We start from the raw sequence: 15,760 nt of genomic DNA, 5'->3' as shown, positions 1-15,760 counted from the left end.
AATAGTTCAGTTAAGACAAGCATATGCTTGTCAACATAGCTTTGGTATCACTAACTAAACGCACAAAGAACATTCTGGAGAAGCACATAAAGCAAACAGCCTCCTTTTAGTACACGCTAAATCCTTCTAAAGAAAGTATAATTTACAAAGAGTCTCTATTATATAACCTGTTAAAAGAATCTATCCTTTTGAAGATTTTCAAGTAAGAAAAAGTTATAACTGAAAGCAATTTTCTTTCTTCCTACTCCATTTGGTACAAATCAAATTAAGGACATCTGAACCAGTGGTCCTCCAACCTGCGCAGGCATCAGAACCAGGGCTTCTGAAACCCGACTGCTGGGCCTGCCCCGGAAATCCTGACGCAGCCAAGAATGAGAATTTCAAACCGTCACAATGTGCATCCCAAACCAACTCTGCGTTAAATGAAATAAAGATAGGATGTGTTTGGGGACGAGCTTTCTAAATATTAATAGCATAAATACTGCAATACAACTGTCTCTTAAATTAATTTACTTCTTAAAATATATACCTTGCAGCTTTTAGTTCTGAACTTGGTTTTTAAGACATATTTAGGCACTAAGCTAGGAAAAGAAACACATTTTATGATTAGAATTACCTAATGTTACAGAGTAACTTATTCATTAAGAAAAAGGGTCATGTAATCATCAACCGCTCAGGTTTAAACCTGTAGAGATGGCAAAAAGAAAATTAGAATACCATTCTATCAGAGTCAAGAATTTTTTAATGAATTTTACGTTCTGTAGGAGAACCACAGAAAGGAAGTTTTTTGATCACAAAGAGTCAGACATGACTTAGTGGCTGAACAAATTCATCACTATGGGAAAAAAGCCACTCAAACTCTAAGTAATACATAAACCAGGACACGTTTTTCAGACAACTATAGTAATTATAAGCTTCAGTTCACTGAACATAAACTCTCTTTTACTCAAAAACCAATCTGCATCAGATTCCTTCAAAACACAGTATAAGTAGTAAATTCAACCAAAAGAGTATGTTCCAATGTGACCTTCTGTTAAAATTTTCACTGCCAAAGGCAGAAATAATGGCAGAAGCGAGAGTGTGCATCTCAGGACTCGCTTATTCTTCAGACAAATCCATTTCTGAGGCTTCTCTGTAGGCTCGGGAGAAAAAGCACAACGTTCTGGTTCCCACCCTGAAGATGCTTGTGTGAAAGGAGAGGTGACAAGCTGCAGGGACCAGCCAGGTGACAGGTGGACAACAGGGCACAGGGCGGGAACTCCTCCGAGAACTGATCTGACCGGTGAGGGAAGGATGGAGAAAGGCCCTCCAGCACGAAGCCAGCAACAGACGCACACTTGGGGAACGGCCAGTGACCCCAGAGATGTGACCGGGGAACACGTGGGGGCCTCACCTGTGGAGACAAGGCTAAGAGGCGGCTTAGAAGCCAGGACGGAGCTAAGGATCTGAATTCATCTTGAAGGTGGGGAGCAGCCACTTGAGAATTTTAAAGCAATGCGGTCAGACATCCAACTGGGAGACTCCGTGGCAGCAACCCTGGAAAAAAGTGAGTGGGGCAGACAGGGCTGGGATGCAGAGCCCAGAGGACGTGAACGAAGCTGTGACAGAGGCCGGGCCCACACCGTCAGAGGCGCCAATTCAGACCCAAGTCAACAGACACCCTCGACGGGCAAGGGTCCGGCCATCACGGGGGCTGGAGGGGTGGGCGCTTTCAGGGGTGCCCGGGCTCCGGGTCTGAGAGTCGGCACATGGCGTGGCACTCCTCAGCAGCAGCAGTGCAGACGAAAGGCAGAGCTTTTCAGAGGAGTTTTCTTGTTTTTAGCGTGTGTGCGTGTGTTCTGCTGGGTGTACTCTCTGTGTGGGCATGAGGAAGGGTAGGTACTGTTCAGACCTACTAAGTCTGCCTTGGAGTGGCCAGGTTGGGCTCTCCAAGCACGGAGCTGGCTAGACGCCTGGAAGCGCCTGTGTGTAGGTTAAAGGTGAGCCCAGAGAGCTTTGGTTTATAAACTGACAGTTGAAGCCACGGGTTTAGATGAGGCTGGCCAGGAAGGGATGTTGGGTGAGAGAGCTGGATTTTCATAATACAGCATTAACCACAAGTTAAAACTGTGATGTTCAGAAAACACAAAACTAGCTGAATACCTAGGAGGGCTTGAAATAGCGAAACAAGTTATCATTAGAGGGAGAGCCCATCTGTACCTAAGGCAGCAAGGAGGTGAGCGGAGTAAGAAAAAAAGCAAGGGTGACCAGAGGGAGGGCCAGAGACCCAGGAGGAAGAGAACCACCGCCAGTCATCGAGTCAAACACGCGAGACATTTAGGAACCAGACGCTTATCAAGCCCTCAGACTCGCACTATGCGTGCACAGTGCACTAGGAATATTCTAGTGCAAATTGTGTAGGAGTGAGCTATGAAATACACATGGCAGATTTCTGAATGGAAAAAGGATTCAGCACACATCATGATATATACAGCAATTATCTTACAGGGTGATAATTACATAAATCTACATACAAAGACTTTTCTTTAAAACAACAAAACAAGGCCAGTACTCTCAAGATCAACTGTACCTTTCAAGGGAATTGTTAATGCAATACATGCCTTCTGTTGCAACATGTTAAATTATCCCACTAGAAGTATATAAAACTGTTTTCACTCATACAGATTAAAAATCAAGAAAGATCAATGATCACACCTGCCTATCAAAAATTCTCTCTTCAGCGAATCTCTCTGGGTGCTTTCCAAACCAGACTGACATCCCCATCCAGGGCTGTAAAGCAAAAACCACGAACAAAGGACAGGCCAGGGTGCCTGGGACCCCTCCTTGCACCTCGGTGGTCCCCAAGTGCTTACCACAGACATTACATAGGGAGCCTCTTAGTCAGATCTGCCAATAAATTAACTCCCTTCAACTGCTCTCTGCAGACAGTAGGATCAATGAAGTGGGTTTGGGAAGACCCAGTTTAATTTGAGAAAAAATGCTTTGCATCCTATTTGCGACTCAAAATTACAAAGGATAATCACTGGCTTCAATATCTATCAGCAGTATCAGCAAATGTTTAGACAAAGCTGCTAAAAAGTAGCTGAACTGACTGACTTGAGGTCTGTGACTCCTCCCGTGCCAACTGGCTGTAATGAACAATTAAATCAGCAAAATGTTAAGGTAATTGAAAAGGACAAATGACCCAGTTTCTGAAACAAAGCGATGACACAAAAGGAAACAGAGGGAGAGGAGGATGTGAGGGAACAGAGGAGGCTGAAGAAACATAATAACTGAACACTAAGGTTCATCTGAAGGAGGATCCAAACAAGGTTAAAAAAAAAACCAACACTGTGTTAGCAGAGAAAGTCTAAACATGGATTTGGCACTGGGTGATGTCAAGGAATTATTAGTACTCTTCTCGGGTGCCACCTTTTGAAAAGAAAAAGGTCCTGGGACTTCCCTGGTGGTCCAGTGTAGGGGACGTGGGTTCAATCCCTGAATGGGGAACCAAGATCCCACAGCGCACCACAACTAGAGAGAAGCCCAAGCGCCACAATGAGAGACTTGATGCAGCTAAATATTATTTTTAGTCTTTACAGTGCAAGCTATGTTTCAGGACGAATTAACAAGATGCCTGAAATCTGCTTTTTATATACACCAGCAGGAGGAAAGCGGAAAGAATAAATGAAACAAACTGGCAAAATGTTGATGCTTTCGGAGCTACGCCATGGGCAAGCAGGTATTTATCAAACCTTCTTTTCTACTTCTGCATACTTGAAGTTTCTATAATACAAGGTTTACCCTTTTCTTTCTTAACAAAAACAGGTAAATCAAGAAGGCAAGGAGCTGAATCAGATCCTGCTTTATTTCTTCTTGAAATATCCCCTACTGAACCACAGCTGTCTTAACCCTAGCACATTAAAAGAAAATCAGGAGGCATAATGTGTTGGGAGAGTGGGTTTAGGAGAAGAGAAAAAGCCTGGTTCTGTACAAAATAGTGTGTGATGGAAGCACACTATGGTTGCTGATTGTCAAAGCTAAGTAAATTTGACCACATTCCAGGTTTTAGTAAATGGAACAGAATTTACACTACGACATTCAAAAACTTGATAAATGAAAGAGTACAATCTCCCTCACTATTAATAAACTGACCAGGACCCTTAATCCATCAACAGAGAAACTGGTCTGTTTCTCCCCACTCCGAGACTGAACAGAATTTTTTAAGCTGGTGACCCCCAAATGCAGACTGCTTATTCCTTCGAGTAAAAGTAAATTCTATTGCATACTAGGCTGACTGAAGATGTAACAATACCTCCATTAATGAAAAAGATGTATTTCAACAACACACCTAATTGTCAGAAACTTGGAAAGCATAAAAAGGCTCAGGGATAAAATCTAGGATGAGAGGCAGAGAATGTGCTTCGAAAAGAAAAACAAAAGATGGAATGAAAGTATTTCATAACTAAAGTAAAGGTACAAACCAAATATGCACGGGACTCAGATCAGTAGAAGAAAACAAAATCAGGAAAGAGGGGATGGGGGCGCCGGGTATCTTTGGGCAAGGAGGAGGGGTGGATGGGCACAAGAAGGGGGCTTCAGGGGGCAGCCACCTGCCTCGGAGCAAGAGGACAAAGCCAGATGGGCTCCAGCAGGAAGAGGAACAGCCTGGAAACGGCTGCACGGGGGTGGGCTCTACCGCTCAGATTTCCGCACACCTTGCCCTCACCCCAGAAAGAGCGGACTGGACTGCATTTGGTGTACAGCCCTCCTTAGACAGCGCTGCGATACACAAGCACTCCCCACGGTCCCCCACGTCTCCCCAAGTGTCCTGATGCATAAACTGAATGGATGCAGTAAAGTTTACATATAAATACAAAGGTCTATTTTAAAGAGACACACACTCATAGTTCACACGTCAACAAACGACTCTGCTGATTCATTTCACCTTGCATTTGGGCGTGGGACAGGGGCTTTCAGAAAGGGAAGGGGGAGGCCATGGATGTTTCCACGCCCTGCCTCTCCCACTGGCAGGTCTCCAGACCTCCCAACAGTCTACACAAGTGACCAGCTAGCCACGAGGTTACAGAGCGAGTCTGTGGCAGAGCCCAACCCTGCAGCCAGCATCACAGCATATCTTCTCCTTTCATCCCCTAGTCTCGGCGGGAAGACATGAAACAGCTGAGGAGAGAGGAAAGGAAGGGACAAACCAGAGAACAAATCAAACCAAAGGAAAGCGAGAGAATGAGAGGAACAGAAGCAAACGCTGCTGTGGGAGCCACTCCATCAGCAAGTGCACGCTCAAAAAGAGGGCTTTTTGGTTACTCAACCTGTAAAAGCATACTGCTTAAACTACCACAAAATTTGTCAAATGGGTTCTGCATAATTTATGAAGGTGTTTAAAAAAAACACAAAAGCCAACTTCATCACAAAAGGGCTTTGCTCTTCCAGGAGGCATTGGTTAACTGAAGGCTCACAGCATGCTACTTCTCTTCCATGGGGAAAACATAGCCCTTGTCTGAAGACAGATCACAGATCTGAACTTCAACCATCAGACCTACCTCCCAAGTCCTCACACGGAAAGCTCAAGTGAACAAACGGACACCAGCCGATCAAACATGTCTGAGTGCCCACGTGCGCCTGGTGCCAACACCCGAGGGAACAAGGGAAAAACCAGAGTCTCTGCCCTTGAGGAACATACACAATAGTTACAGAGCAATACTCGGGCACCTTGGAGAACAAAAGAAACTACCTACCTACCCCTGACTGCACCGTGAAGGAGGAGTGAGAGGAGAGGGAGAGAAACACGAAGGGCTTTTCAGCTGCCATCAGGGAAAGGGGTGGGCCAGTTAAGATCAAGATTAGATGGGGTGAATATCTAAGGCAAGGAAGGAAGTGTTGAAAGGAAGCGGGTGGGGGGCCGGAAAAGACACAGTGGCAAACAGGGACAGCACAGAATAGATGGAAACATTCAGGCTGGGAAGTCACGCTGGTATAATTATGAAATAAGCTTCAACAGGGAAAGTAGGATATGAAGGGCCTTGGAGAAAATGCAAAGCAGTTTAGAACAGATGTGACTGATATAAGAGCAATCACTTCACGAGAGGGCTGACAGGGGGAAACTGTGTCTGGCAAGAGGACGCAGGACGGCCCAAAGAGATGAATGCGTGAGTGAAAAAAGGACAACTCTGGCAGTCCCTCCGAAGGCTGGACCGAAGGCGGTGCTCAGGAGAGGAAGGCACAGAGCTGTGACTCGAGGGCACCATCTAAAAGATGCGTCGGCTAGGGATCCAGATGAGCAATGGGGTCTGGGAGCGCACGACAGGATGGACAGGACAGCGAACTCGAGGAGTGGACGTGAGCAGATCTGTCAGGTGACAGGAAGCCCACGGATAAACAGGGCTTGGGACTTCCCTGGTGGTCCAGTAGCTGAGATTCTGCGCTCCCAACGGAGGAGGCCTGGGGTTTGATCCCTGGTCAAGGAATGGGATCCCACATGCTGCAACTAAGAGTTCACAATGCCACAACTAAAGATCCTGCATGCTGCAAGGAAGACCCAGGGCAGCCAAAGAAAGAAAGAAATAAAACGGGGCTGCACAAGATTAGCAGCGGGCCCTCTGCCACCACGTGCTCCAGCAGTCCAGGGGCAGCTGTCCCGGCGAGAAAAGCATCAGAGACCGGGTCCTTGCCTCCCTGCCGCCGTGACCACAGAGGCATGGCTCCCGGTTCCTCCTCTCCCTCAGTCTTGCCTGCACCCTGACCCCCACTTTACACCCCACACTGAACACTGCTCCAAGGACTCACTCTCCTCTGTATCATTTGTGAAACACCATGAATACCAGAAGGAAGGAAGCTGGACCTGAAAATGTTTACGCTCTGAGATCAGTGTTTTATCTTAGAACTTTACAAATGAAACACTCAAATCCAAACATCTCAGAACCACACCTGCCACCCAAGTCCATTCTCGGCGGTCACCTCACTAGGCCGGGGAGACCACAGATATACCGGAGGGCACAAGCAACTGGAATGCCCTTCACGGATTAAGGTTGGGCAAAGCAGCCCTGAGAAACATTTCTGGTTGAGCCTGGAAAGGTCACTCTTCAAGGACAAGAACCCTCCACAAACATTCCAGGATACACATTCTAATAAAAAGAACACCAAACTCTACCCCAACTACCTGTGCAAGCTCTCTCTTCCCAGAGCCTCAGACTCCTCACCCTCAAAGGGGACTCAGCCAGGGGGCTTCTCAACTCACCAAAGCGTCAACCATTGTTTCTGGGCTTACATCTGACAATAGAATGCCCCTCGGATGCCACAAATGCCTGCTGAAACACTTTCACTTCAGTTTTGTGTTTACCATTAACACTCGAGACGAATTTTTAATTCTACGAAGTATACTGACCCCAAAACAAATGGTAGATTGTCATTAAATCAATCAAAATAACTAACTTACTTGATACCTACCATGTACCTACTACTGGCAAGGCACTTCCCACCTCCTATTCTGGCAATTCTAAATTACAGCAAAACTCTTGGTTAAGACAAACAGAGGCTTTAAGTGGACGGAACGGCATTTCCTTCCACGGTCGTCACAGGACCCTGTAAATCAGGACTTGGATCCACCTGTGAATACCACAAACTGACCACCTGACGAACACTCCTATCACTGTCACTTCTGTGACTACTGAAGCACAGTCACTTTTGGAGGGTCTCAAAAATATTTCTGTTCAAATTATAGTTCTGTTCTTGCATTAACTGAATGCCTCTGCTCACTCTGAATAAACTGAAAAGAATATTTTAGAGTAACTCTTTTGTACTTCTGTTTTTACTCAATAAGAGAAAAATAAAGCAAGGAAAATACTGAGGATTTTATGTCGTACAATTACAGTGAGAAAAGCTTAAGGAACACCACAAAAATCACTAGACTTTACATTCTAGTTTCTACCTAACTCTGGAAGGAAAAGGGTAATATATTTCATTTTCAGGTTAAAAAATAATTTCCTCCAAGTCAAAAAATTTTACTACTGCTTAAAACAGAAGTGAGTGAAAGTCCAGTTAATTTTAAAAGATTGAGGGGTGGCTGAGAAGTTTAATTTCAAATTCTTCTGTAAATCCCTGCATAAATGTGACAAGGCAAACTATAGCATTTTGAAAACCGTAAAGAAAGGAAAATAAGGAAGCTGAACATTAGGCAAGCAAAATACCTCTTTATTATCAAGTGTTTGCCTAAGAGACCAGCTTTTGCCTCATATGATCAGGGTTGCAGCAACATTTAAAAATCGTCCTTAACAAAACAGAAAACATAAGGCACCAGTCCCACACCTGTCCCCTCCACCCTGGGGCATCTCCCAGGCTCACTGTCCTCCACTGCCCCACACTAATCTCCTAGCACCACCAGCCCCTGCCAACCAGGAAGGGACAGGGAACCAAGCCCCACAGGAATCCACAGACCAGCCAGCATCCTGGGACCGGAGTGGGCGGCGGGGAGGACCAGATCAAGTATCTCTAGCATCTGAACTAGGAAATGCGAAAAGAACTGTTCACTTAGAAACTGAAAGAAGGCAACAAGAAATGCCACAAAGTCAAACTGGGGCCAGAGTTCTGACCAGCTGAAAAAGCATGTGAGCTGAAACCACAGGAGAGGGGAAGGTAGGAGAGTGTGAAGCAGCCAGTGGTGAAGGCAGAGTCCCGGGGTGAAGGGTGAAGTTCCGGGGACAACCGCTGCTGGGAACAACCCCCCCTCCTCAAGCCAGGTTCCTGGAGCTCAGCCCGTGCAAGCTCACATTCCTGGATTTCTGCACGATCCCATCACACACAGTGTGTGTTCCAACAATATCACCTCCCCTCAGGCCACAGTGGATCTCTGCTCTTTATGACCAAAGGACCGACCCAGCAAACAGGAAGCAAGCCTTCCCGGTAAGCCATGAACATAAAACAGTGAACAGTCCTAGAACTGAAGGAAAATACAGAAGTAAAAATTACCCCCCCCAACACACAAATCTCACACCTGACAGAGAAGGGGCACCAGGGAACCTTCTGAGGTAAAGGAGGGAATGGTTCTGCATCTTGACAGAGATCCATGTCACTCTCTGTCAACACTGATCAAACTGTAAACCTAACGTGATCATTTCACTGTCTGTAAATTACACCTCAATTTAAGAAACAGGTGCCCTAAATCTAAATTGTTCCCTTGAGAAGGACTTGAGTTTTATTTTCCAAAACTAAATTGATCTGGATAAATCTCACAAATGATGTTGAGCAGCCAGCCAGATGCAAAAACACTTGAGTTTTTGTACACAGAACAGACACAGAAATTCATCTCCAGTCAGAGTCAAAACAGGGGCTGACTACACGGGACCAGGAGGAGCTGAGGGTCTCTCATTGGGCTGAAAGGTTCTGGTTCAGACTGGCACTTTCATCAGGGTGTATTTCATGACCAAGGCATCCTCCAGTCATATATCACACCTTAACGGTAACACAAAAGAGACAGGGAAGGGAAAGGATTTGTTGCTGTTCAGCTGCTAAGTCATGTCTGACTCTTAGCGAAAAGAATTGTTCACTTAGAAACTGAAAGAACGCAGTAAGAAACGCCATAAAGTCAAACTGGATCCAGAGTTCTGACCAGCTGAAAAAGGACATGAGCTGAAGCCAAGGGAAAGAATACCTTACAGTAATCTAAAAGAGATTGGAAAAAGTTTGTCTGGGGTGGTTTTTCTTTGGCCTCTAATGAAATGATTATTTCGAGCCAATCTCTTTAGGTTAAAAACAAAGAAAATTAAGACTTTTAATTACCCCATTTGTAGAATTCTAATATGACTCAAGAATCTAATATTAGCGGAGGAAGCTCATTTCAGCACAGTCCTTAGAATCCTGTAAATTAAGGTCCATCCTTCAGTGCTCAGCTTCATATACTGAATTCACCCTCAATCTAAATGAGCAGCAGAAGAAAAATACCACTCTTCACATCCCTTTTCCACTTAAACAAAAAAAGAGCAAAATCCAGAGGAAGAATTATTTAGTCACAATCCCACTTCTGTATTTTCAAAAGGAGAATTGACTGAAATTCACACATAACCCTGAGATAAATTTTTTTAAAAAAATGCAGATTTTGATTTTCAGAGACTTATAGTTTAAAAACAATTTCACAAACTTGTTAAAGTTCATAAGCATAAAAACAGAATATGTAAAAGCGGAGCAACAGATAGTCAAATTTGGACACCTAAGAAGATAAGAAGCCAGAGTAAACTGAAAAGTACTTACAGCCATAATTAGTTCAAAGGGGTGTTTATACACCCTCACTGGTGACTGGTATTTTTGCACCATGATTGCAATAAAACAGCAATCCTTTCACACCTGCAAAACACAAACATTTGTGATAAATAACCATGATATGGGAAAAATTTGCATTTACACAACATACTACAGTCTAAAGAACCTCAATAGGTCACAATTCCATGCACACACAAGTCAAAAGATGATGCTTAATTATACAAGGGCAAGGGAAGACAGGAAGGCAGGAAGAAAAGGTGAATAAAGTCCAAGTGGAGACAGGGAAGGAGCGCTGGTCTGAGGGCTGGAGGACTCAATTACCTTACCAGGCTCACCGCTTCTCCCGGGGCTGCCCTGGGTCCTTTCCAGCAAGTGAAATGCCATGATTCAATTATTCTAATAACCCATACAATTAGTTCTTGAATCATTTTCTCTTCAACTTCCATGAGAAGCCAAAAAAAAATGGTAACACTTCAAGATATTAAGCCCAGGACACACAAAAATACAAGTGGAAAAAAAAAAAATACTACTGTTTCTTAAATTATGGGATACTCCTCAAAAGCTATTTTCAAAGGAAACTTGTCAATCTCCATTTTCTAACTGCACAGGCTACAACAACTTCAGGGACCAGTCTTCAAATGGCAGACACTCTTAAGCCCTCTGGCTAGAGGCTCCATTGACTTTTTCAGCCTCAAAGAGCTGTAATACCAGGACGCAATCAACTAAGTGTTCAAGCCCACTTCATCCGTCAAGAATCCTTCTGCCAGGGGCACATTCAGAGGCTGGCCTCAGCCTAAACTGGATTTTTCTGAAAAACACACTTTTATTTGGAGCCCTCTATAGGGACTTCACTTCCCTATTTAAAAGGGAGGAAGAAAAATAAATCCAAAGAGCCTACCTGTCCTGCTGAGGATAATCATTAAGAAAGTTATTTTATGCTGAGTACAATGAGAGAATATTCAAAAGTACAAAACGGAATATCCTCAAGGAGCCCAAAGTTTAGCTGTAACAAAAGAAAAAATTACAAAGGTATATTTTATTTCATAAGATTCCTACCCATATTAATTACATTTAAACAGATCTGAAACTTCCTCTGGTATGTTTCGCATACCTCTCAGAAAGACCAGGTTCTGGCAGCAAACAGCTATATCTGGCAGTGTGAAAAACTATGCTAGAGTAACTCGGGGCGACCTCAAGCAAGTCATTTGACTTTGCCGGGACTCAGATCCAACACTGTAAGACTTCCAGCTCTAAAATCAGGAGACTCAGAGTCAAAACTCCTGAATCCACCACAATCAACTGGAATGCCGTCATTAATCTTGATTCTGGGACTGGTAGGTCCTGGTGCGCTGGGATCGAGCTCTGTTTAGTTTTGCCAACCTGATAATGCTGGTGCACAGCAGGAATTCGACAACCTTTTAAATTTTTAACTAGAAAAATTTAATTTTAGGATATCTCCCACAGAAGGAGAGGATACTTACTGGGTATGTAAAGGGGTTGTAGGGATGGGGAGACAATGTTTAAAAAAATAAAAAAGAGGAATGCGCGGTTAAGACTCCGTAACACCTCTTCGGGATTCCACTGCCTGGCAGAACCCGAAGCGACTACGCTCAAGAACCTGGTAATTCCCGAGCTTCTGAACTCCTGCCAGTTCCCAGCTTCGGATGCTCTGGTCCAAACGAACGTCCTACGTGGGAATCTGGAGTTACAACGGCCAAGCGGCACCGTGGACCAGGGCAGCCCTCTATTGCATGACATCGGTGCTTTAAAATTAGCCAATGGCCGGACTCAACGAGTACACCCCAAGCAGGCTGGAGGGGCGGCCCGGCCCTCAGCTCCATCTGGCGGGGCGGGGGGGGGGAGAGGGGGGTCCCGGCGCGGCGGTTTCTCGGGCCCCCAATCCCTGGGAGAGCCAGGGAGATGCACCAGGGGGGCCGGCTGGGAACCCAAACTCCGTTTCCCCCAGGAAAGGGAGGGTCTCCGGGGTGGGAAGATCGGGGGTGATGGGGGCGGGGAGGGGGCGACCCAATACGGTAGGAGCCTCACGTGGCGGGGGGAGACGGGGCAAGAGGAAGGCCCACTCCCGACCCGGGCCGCGGAGCTGAGGCGAGCCGAGCGGAGCCGAGGGGCCGGGGAAGGGTGGGCTAGGCGGAGAGGCGGCCGCGAGAGCCCTGCGCAGCCCGCAGGGGCCGGGCCGGGGGGCGCGCTCGGAGCCCGCCGCGGAGACGCGCGCCTACCTCTCGTCAGAAAAGCCGGGCCGGGGACGCGGGGCGGCCGAGGGCGCTCATGACGGCGGCTCCGTGGCGCCGTCGCCGTTCCACTGCCGGCCGGCAGCAGCTCCGCCGCCGGTTCCGGGGAGTGGGCCGGAGAGGCAGCGGGGGCGGGAGCGGGAGGGGCCCGGCGAGGTTCGAGTGGTTGTTACGGGTGACGGGGAGGGCGGGGCCAGGAGGCCGGAAGGGGAGCGCGTGCGCGAAGGCGGCCGAGGGGGGAGGCGGGCGCGAGGACGGTTGCTAGGGAGGGGGGAAGGGCTGACAACGAGACTCAGCCGAACTGCGCAGGCGCCGACTCCGGGCCGGGCGGACGTGGGCGGAGCTCGGAGCCGGCGTCCGCCCAGAAGAGCTGCGGGCCACAGGCGCCTGGCCCCGCCCAGGGTTGCGTCAGGGGGCGTGTCTCGGGTAGGGGGCGGGGCCCGCGAGTAGCCCAGCGGAGGTGGCCGAGACAAAAAAAAAAAAAAGCCGGCGATGAGCCGGCACCCGGGGGAGTTCCGCTGACTTGAAACTGGGAAGTCTGCGAGGCATCAGAACAGCTGGGGCCTTCCGGCTTTGCCGGCGCCCATGGCCCTGGCTAGGCCTCCTACCCGGAGGCCCTGCCCTTGGTCTGAGCGGCGCTGGAGGCTCTCCGAGCTTCCTCGTTTTTTGTTGACTTCTGCAGCGCCCGGACCACATTCTCGCCGAGTAATGCAGATGAGGCAAACACCGGGGCTGGGGAGGGGCTGGGTTGGACCAGGCAGCATCTTGTCAACATGTCCAGGCTGTGCGATGGAACTAAGCCAAGTGGATCTGGCGTTTCAGCGAGAGCTCCAACTTCGAAGCACAAGTGTGATACACACTGAGACCTCCGGGGGTTCTTAAGAAGAGCTAGTGACTGGAGAGGGCCAGCACGCAAGTCCACCCACACAACAAGGCTGGTTTTAGAGCCAACATACAGTTTCTCCATCAATGTCACTGTTGTTCCCTTCCCATTAGTCACCCTGGGTGGCTGTGCATTTGACGCTTCCAGGGCAGAGCACATTTTTGGAACTGTTTTAGAATTCCCTTCCCTGGGCCAGTTTACCAGTCACACAAGAAAATCATTCATTACTTGATCACACCTTGTTTTTCAACTCAAACCATCATTTTCCAACATGATCACCTACCCTGCTTACTAGACTCATCTAGGAACTGGCTTTTGCCTGTTTGTAAAAATCACATCCACCTTCAAAAGGTGCTGGGAGAAAGAGACAACCCAGTAAACAATAGCACTTATGAAATGGTCTCACCCCAGAATTGACGTCATCTGATAAGGCTCTAGATGCAACCACCAATTTACAGGAAATAGAGAACAGAGCAACATGTTAAATGATACCAAGGGGGAAATTATCAGCCAAGCATTCATCATGGGGAATGCTGCAGGACAAATATATTGTTTATCAAAGTACAATGGAAAAAAATAGGATAAAGGCCACACTATAGATCAAAAGAGACTGAGGAATTTACTAAGCCATACACTTATAATTTGTGTGCTTTGTATGTATGTTATACTTCAATGAAAATTTTTTTCACACATAAAATTACTTTCTTGAAAAATCCAAATTGTAGAAATCCTCACGTGAACTTCCCTGGTGGCCCAGTGGTTAACAATCCACCTGCTAAAGTAGGGGACACAGGTTCAATCCCTGGTCAGGCAAGATCCCACAGGCCTGACCTAGATCACATGCCCGTTCCTGAACCAGTCTTTTGATCCAGAGGGCTCAGTGTCCAGTTCTGGGTCACACAATCCCAACACCAAAACCAGGGATAAGTCTCCAGTGAAACCTTGTGCACATATAGTGACAGAATGCAGTTTAAAAAAAAAAAAGGTATATGAACAGTATCCTTAAGCAGTATTATCAAGATACATGAACAGATTCCCAAGATGAAGAGACTTGGGAAGGGAGTAACACTCCTCTAGATGCATAAGGTATGGTGTGTTTGATTGTTTTAAAATCAGTTCCATTGGGCAGATATCCAAAATCTATAAGAAACAGCACTGAACACCATGCTGCAGAGTTGAGCAGAAAGATCCAGTCCTTTTAACACACGTGCATGGAGTGTGTTCTTATTATGTGTCAGACGCTGGGTGAGGCGTAAAGGTGAGCCCTGGAAAAGTATATCGGGATCAGGTTTGGCTGCCAGTGACCAAAAGTCCAAAGGAAAAGTGCCTTGACAAGATAGAAGTCTGTGTCCCTGGCACATGAATCAAGTCCAGGAAAGTCCAGGGTGGGAATGACACCTCCCTAATCACTGTCAACTGCCGACTCCCCCAAGACCACCTGAATATGGATGCAGGTGGCCTCTGGTCTCATCATCAGGGACATAGGTTCCGTCTGTCTTGCTGCTTTCCCATCGCCATTATGTATCCTCTACCCGAGGTAAGCAGAAGGAGAGGATGAAGACCAAACATTCTTCCTTGAAAGATGCTTCCTTGGAAGTAGGCTGTGTGTATGCAGTAGTGTGTGTGTGCGTGCAGTAGTGTGTGTGTGTATGTGTGTGTGTGTGTGTGTGTGTGTGTGTGTGTGACAAGCAGAACAAAGGACAGGCCTGGCGCAGCAGCAGTGCCCCAGCAAAGACCATTCTGCTGCTCCTGTCTTCCGGTGCACACGGGCTCTCTTCCTCAGACAGACTCTCTAAGGTCATATTATGAGAGTCTCTGAAACACCTTGACTGAGTCCCTGGCTTGAGGAGCGTCTGTGTCCCTCTTACTTGGTGGATGGAAGCCCTGATGGGTCCTTTGTATAGGCCATTTATCAGGTGCCTTTGGAATGGAGACAGAGGATGGCCGAGCTCTGGCATCCACAGCAAGACACTCTGGTTCCTTTGGGTAGCTCAGCTGAGTCCCCACTAGGAGCCTGAGTCTGAAACTCCCATTCCTGGTGGTCACCTCTGGCTGACAACAGGATGTGGCATCCACAACCTGGACACAGACCCTTTGGCCTTTTACATCTTCCCCAAGAGGACTAACCTGAGCTGGGGGCACGGTTACTGGTCCCTCTGACCACATCTTCTCCATCCATCTTAGCACTATATCAAGAGTCATCTCAAGGAAAGATCAGGAAGTTGCTGACACCTAAAAGGATTGGGGGTATGGATTAAAGGAAGGGTCATTGCGGAAAGGACACTGGGAGGCAAGTGATCGTCTTGGCTAACATTTCAGCCTGCGGAGCCCAACCTCTTGCCTGCAACAGTGAGATAAACAGGAGGTGAGTCTGAACGAC

At 47.0% G+C, this 15,760-nt stretch overlaps 1 protein-coding gene across 1 annotated transcript in view; it reads right to left on the bottom strand.

The window, feature by feature from the left end:
• The window catches only part of SEC14L1 (SEC14 like lipid binding 1), a 47,407-nt gene extending 34,765 nt beyond the window's left edge, over positions 1-12,642 (bottom strand). Inside the window, exons 1-2 of the mRNA XM_065908631.1 lie at positions 12,486-12,642; positions 10,240-10,332 (exon numbers count right to left, since the gene is read on the bottom strand). Coding sequence (XP_065764703.1) covers positions 10,240-10,302 — 63 coding nt within the window. The 5' untranslated portion in view covers positions 10,303-10,332; positions 12,486-12,642. The remainder of the gene's footprint in view (positions 1-10,239; positions 10,333-12,485) is intronic.
• Positions 12,643-15,760: the final 3,118 nt, after the last annotated feature.

Source organism: Muntiacus reevesi, chromosome 18, assembly GCF_963930625.1.
Source record: "Muntiacus reevesi chromosome 18, mMunRee1.1, whole genome shotgun sequence".
In the NCBI taxonomy this organism is placed as follows: Eukaryota; Metazoa; Chordata; class Mammalia; order Artiodactyla; family Cervidae; genus Muntiacus; species Muntiacus reevesi.
The sequence above is the reverse complement of the archived record's forward strand: the minus strand, read 5'-3'. Positions and strand labels throughout refer to the sequence as shown.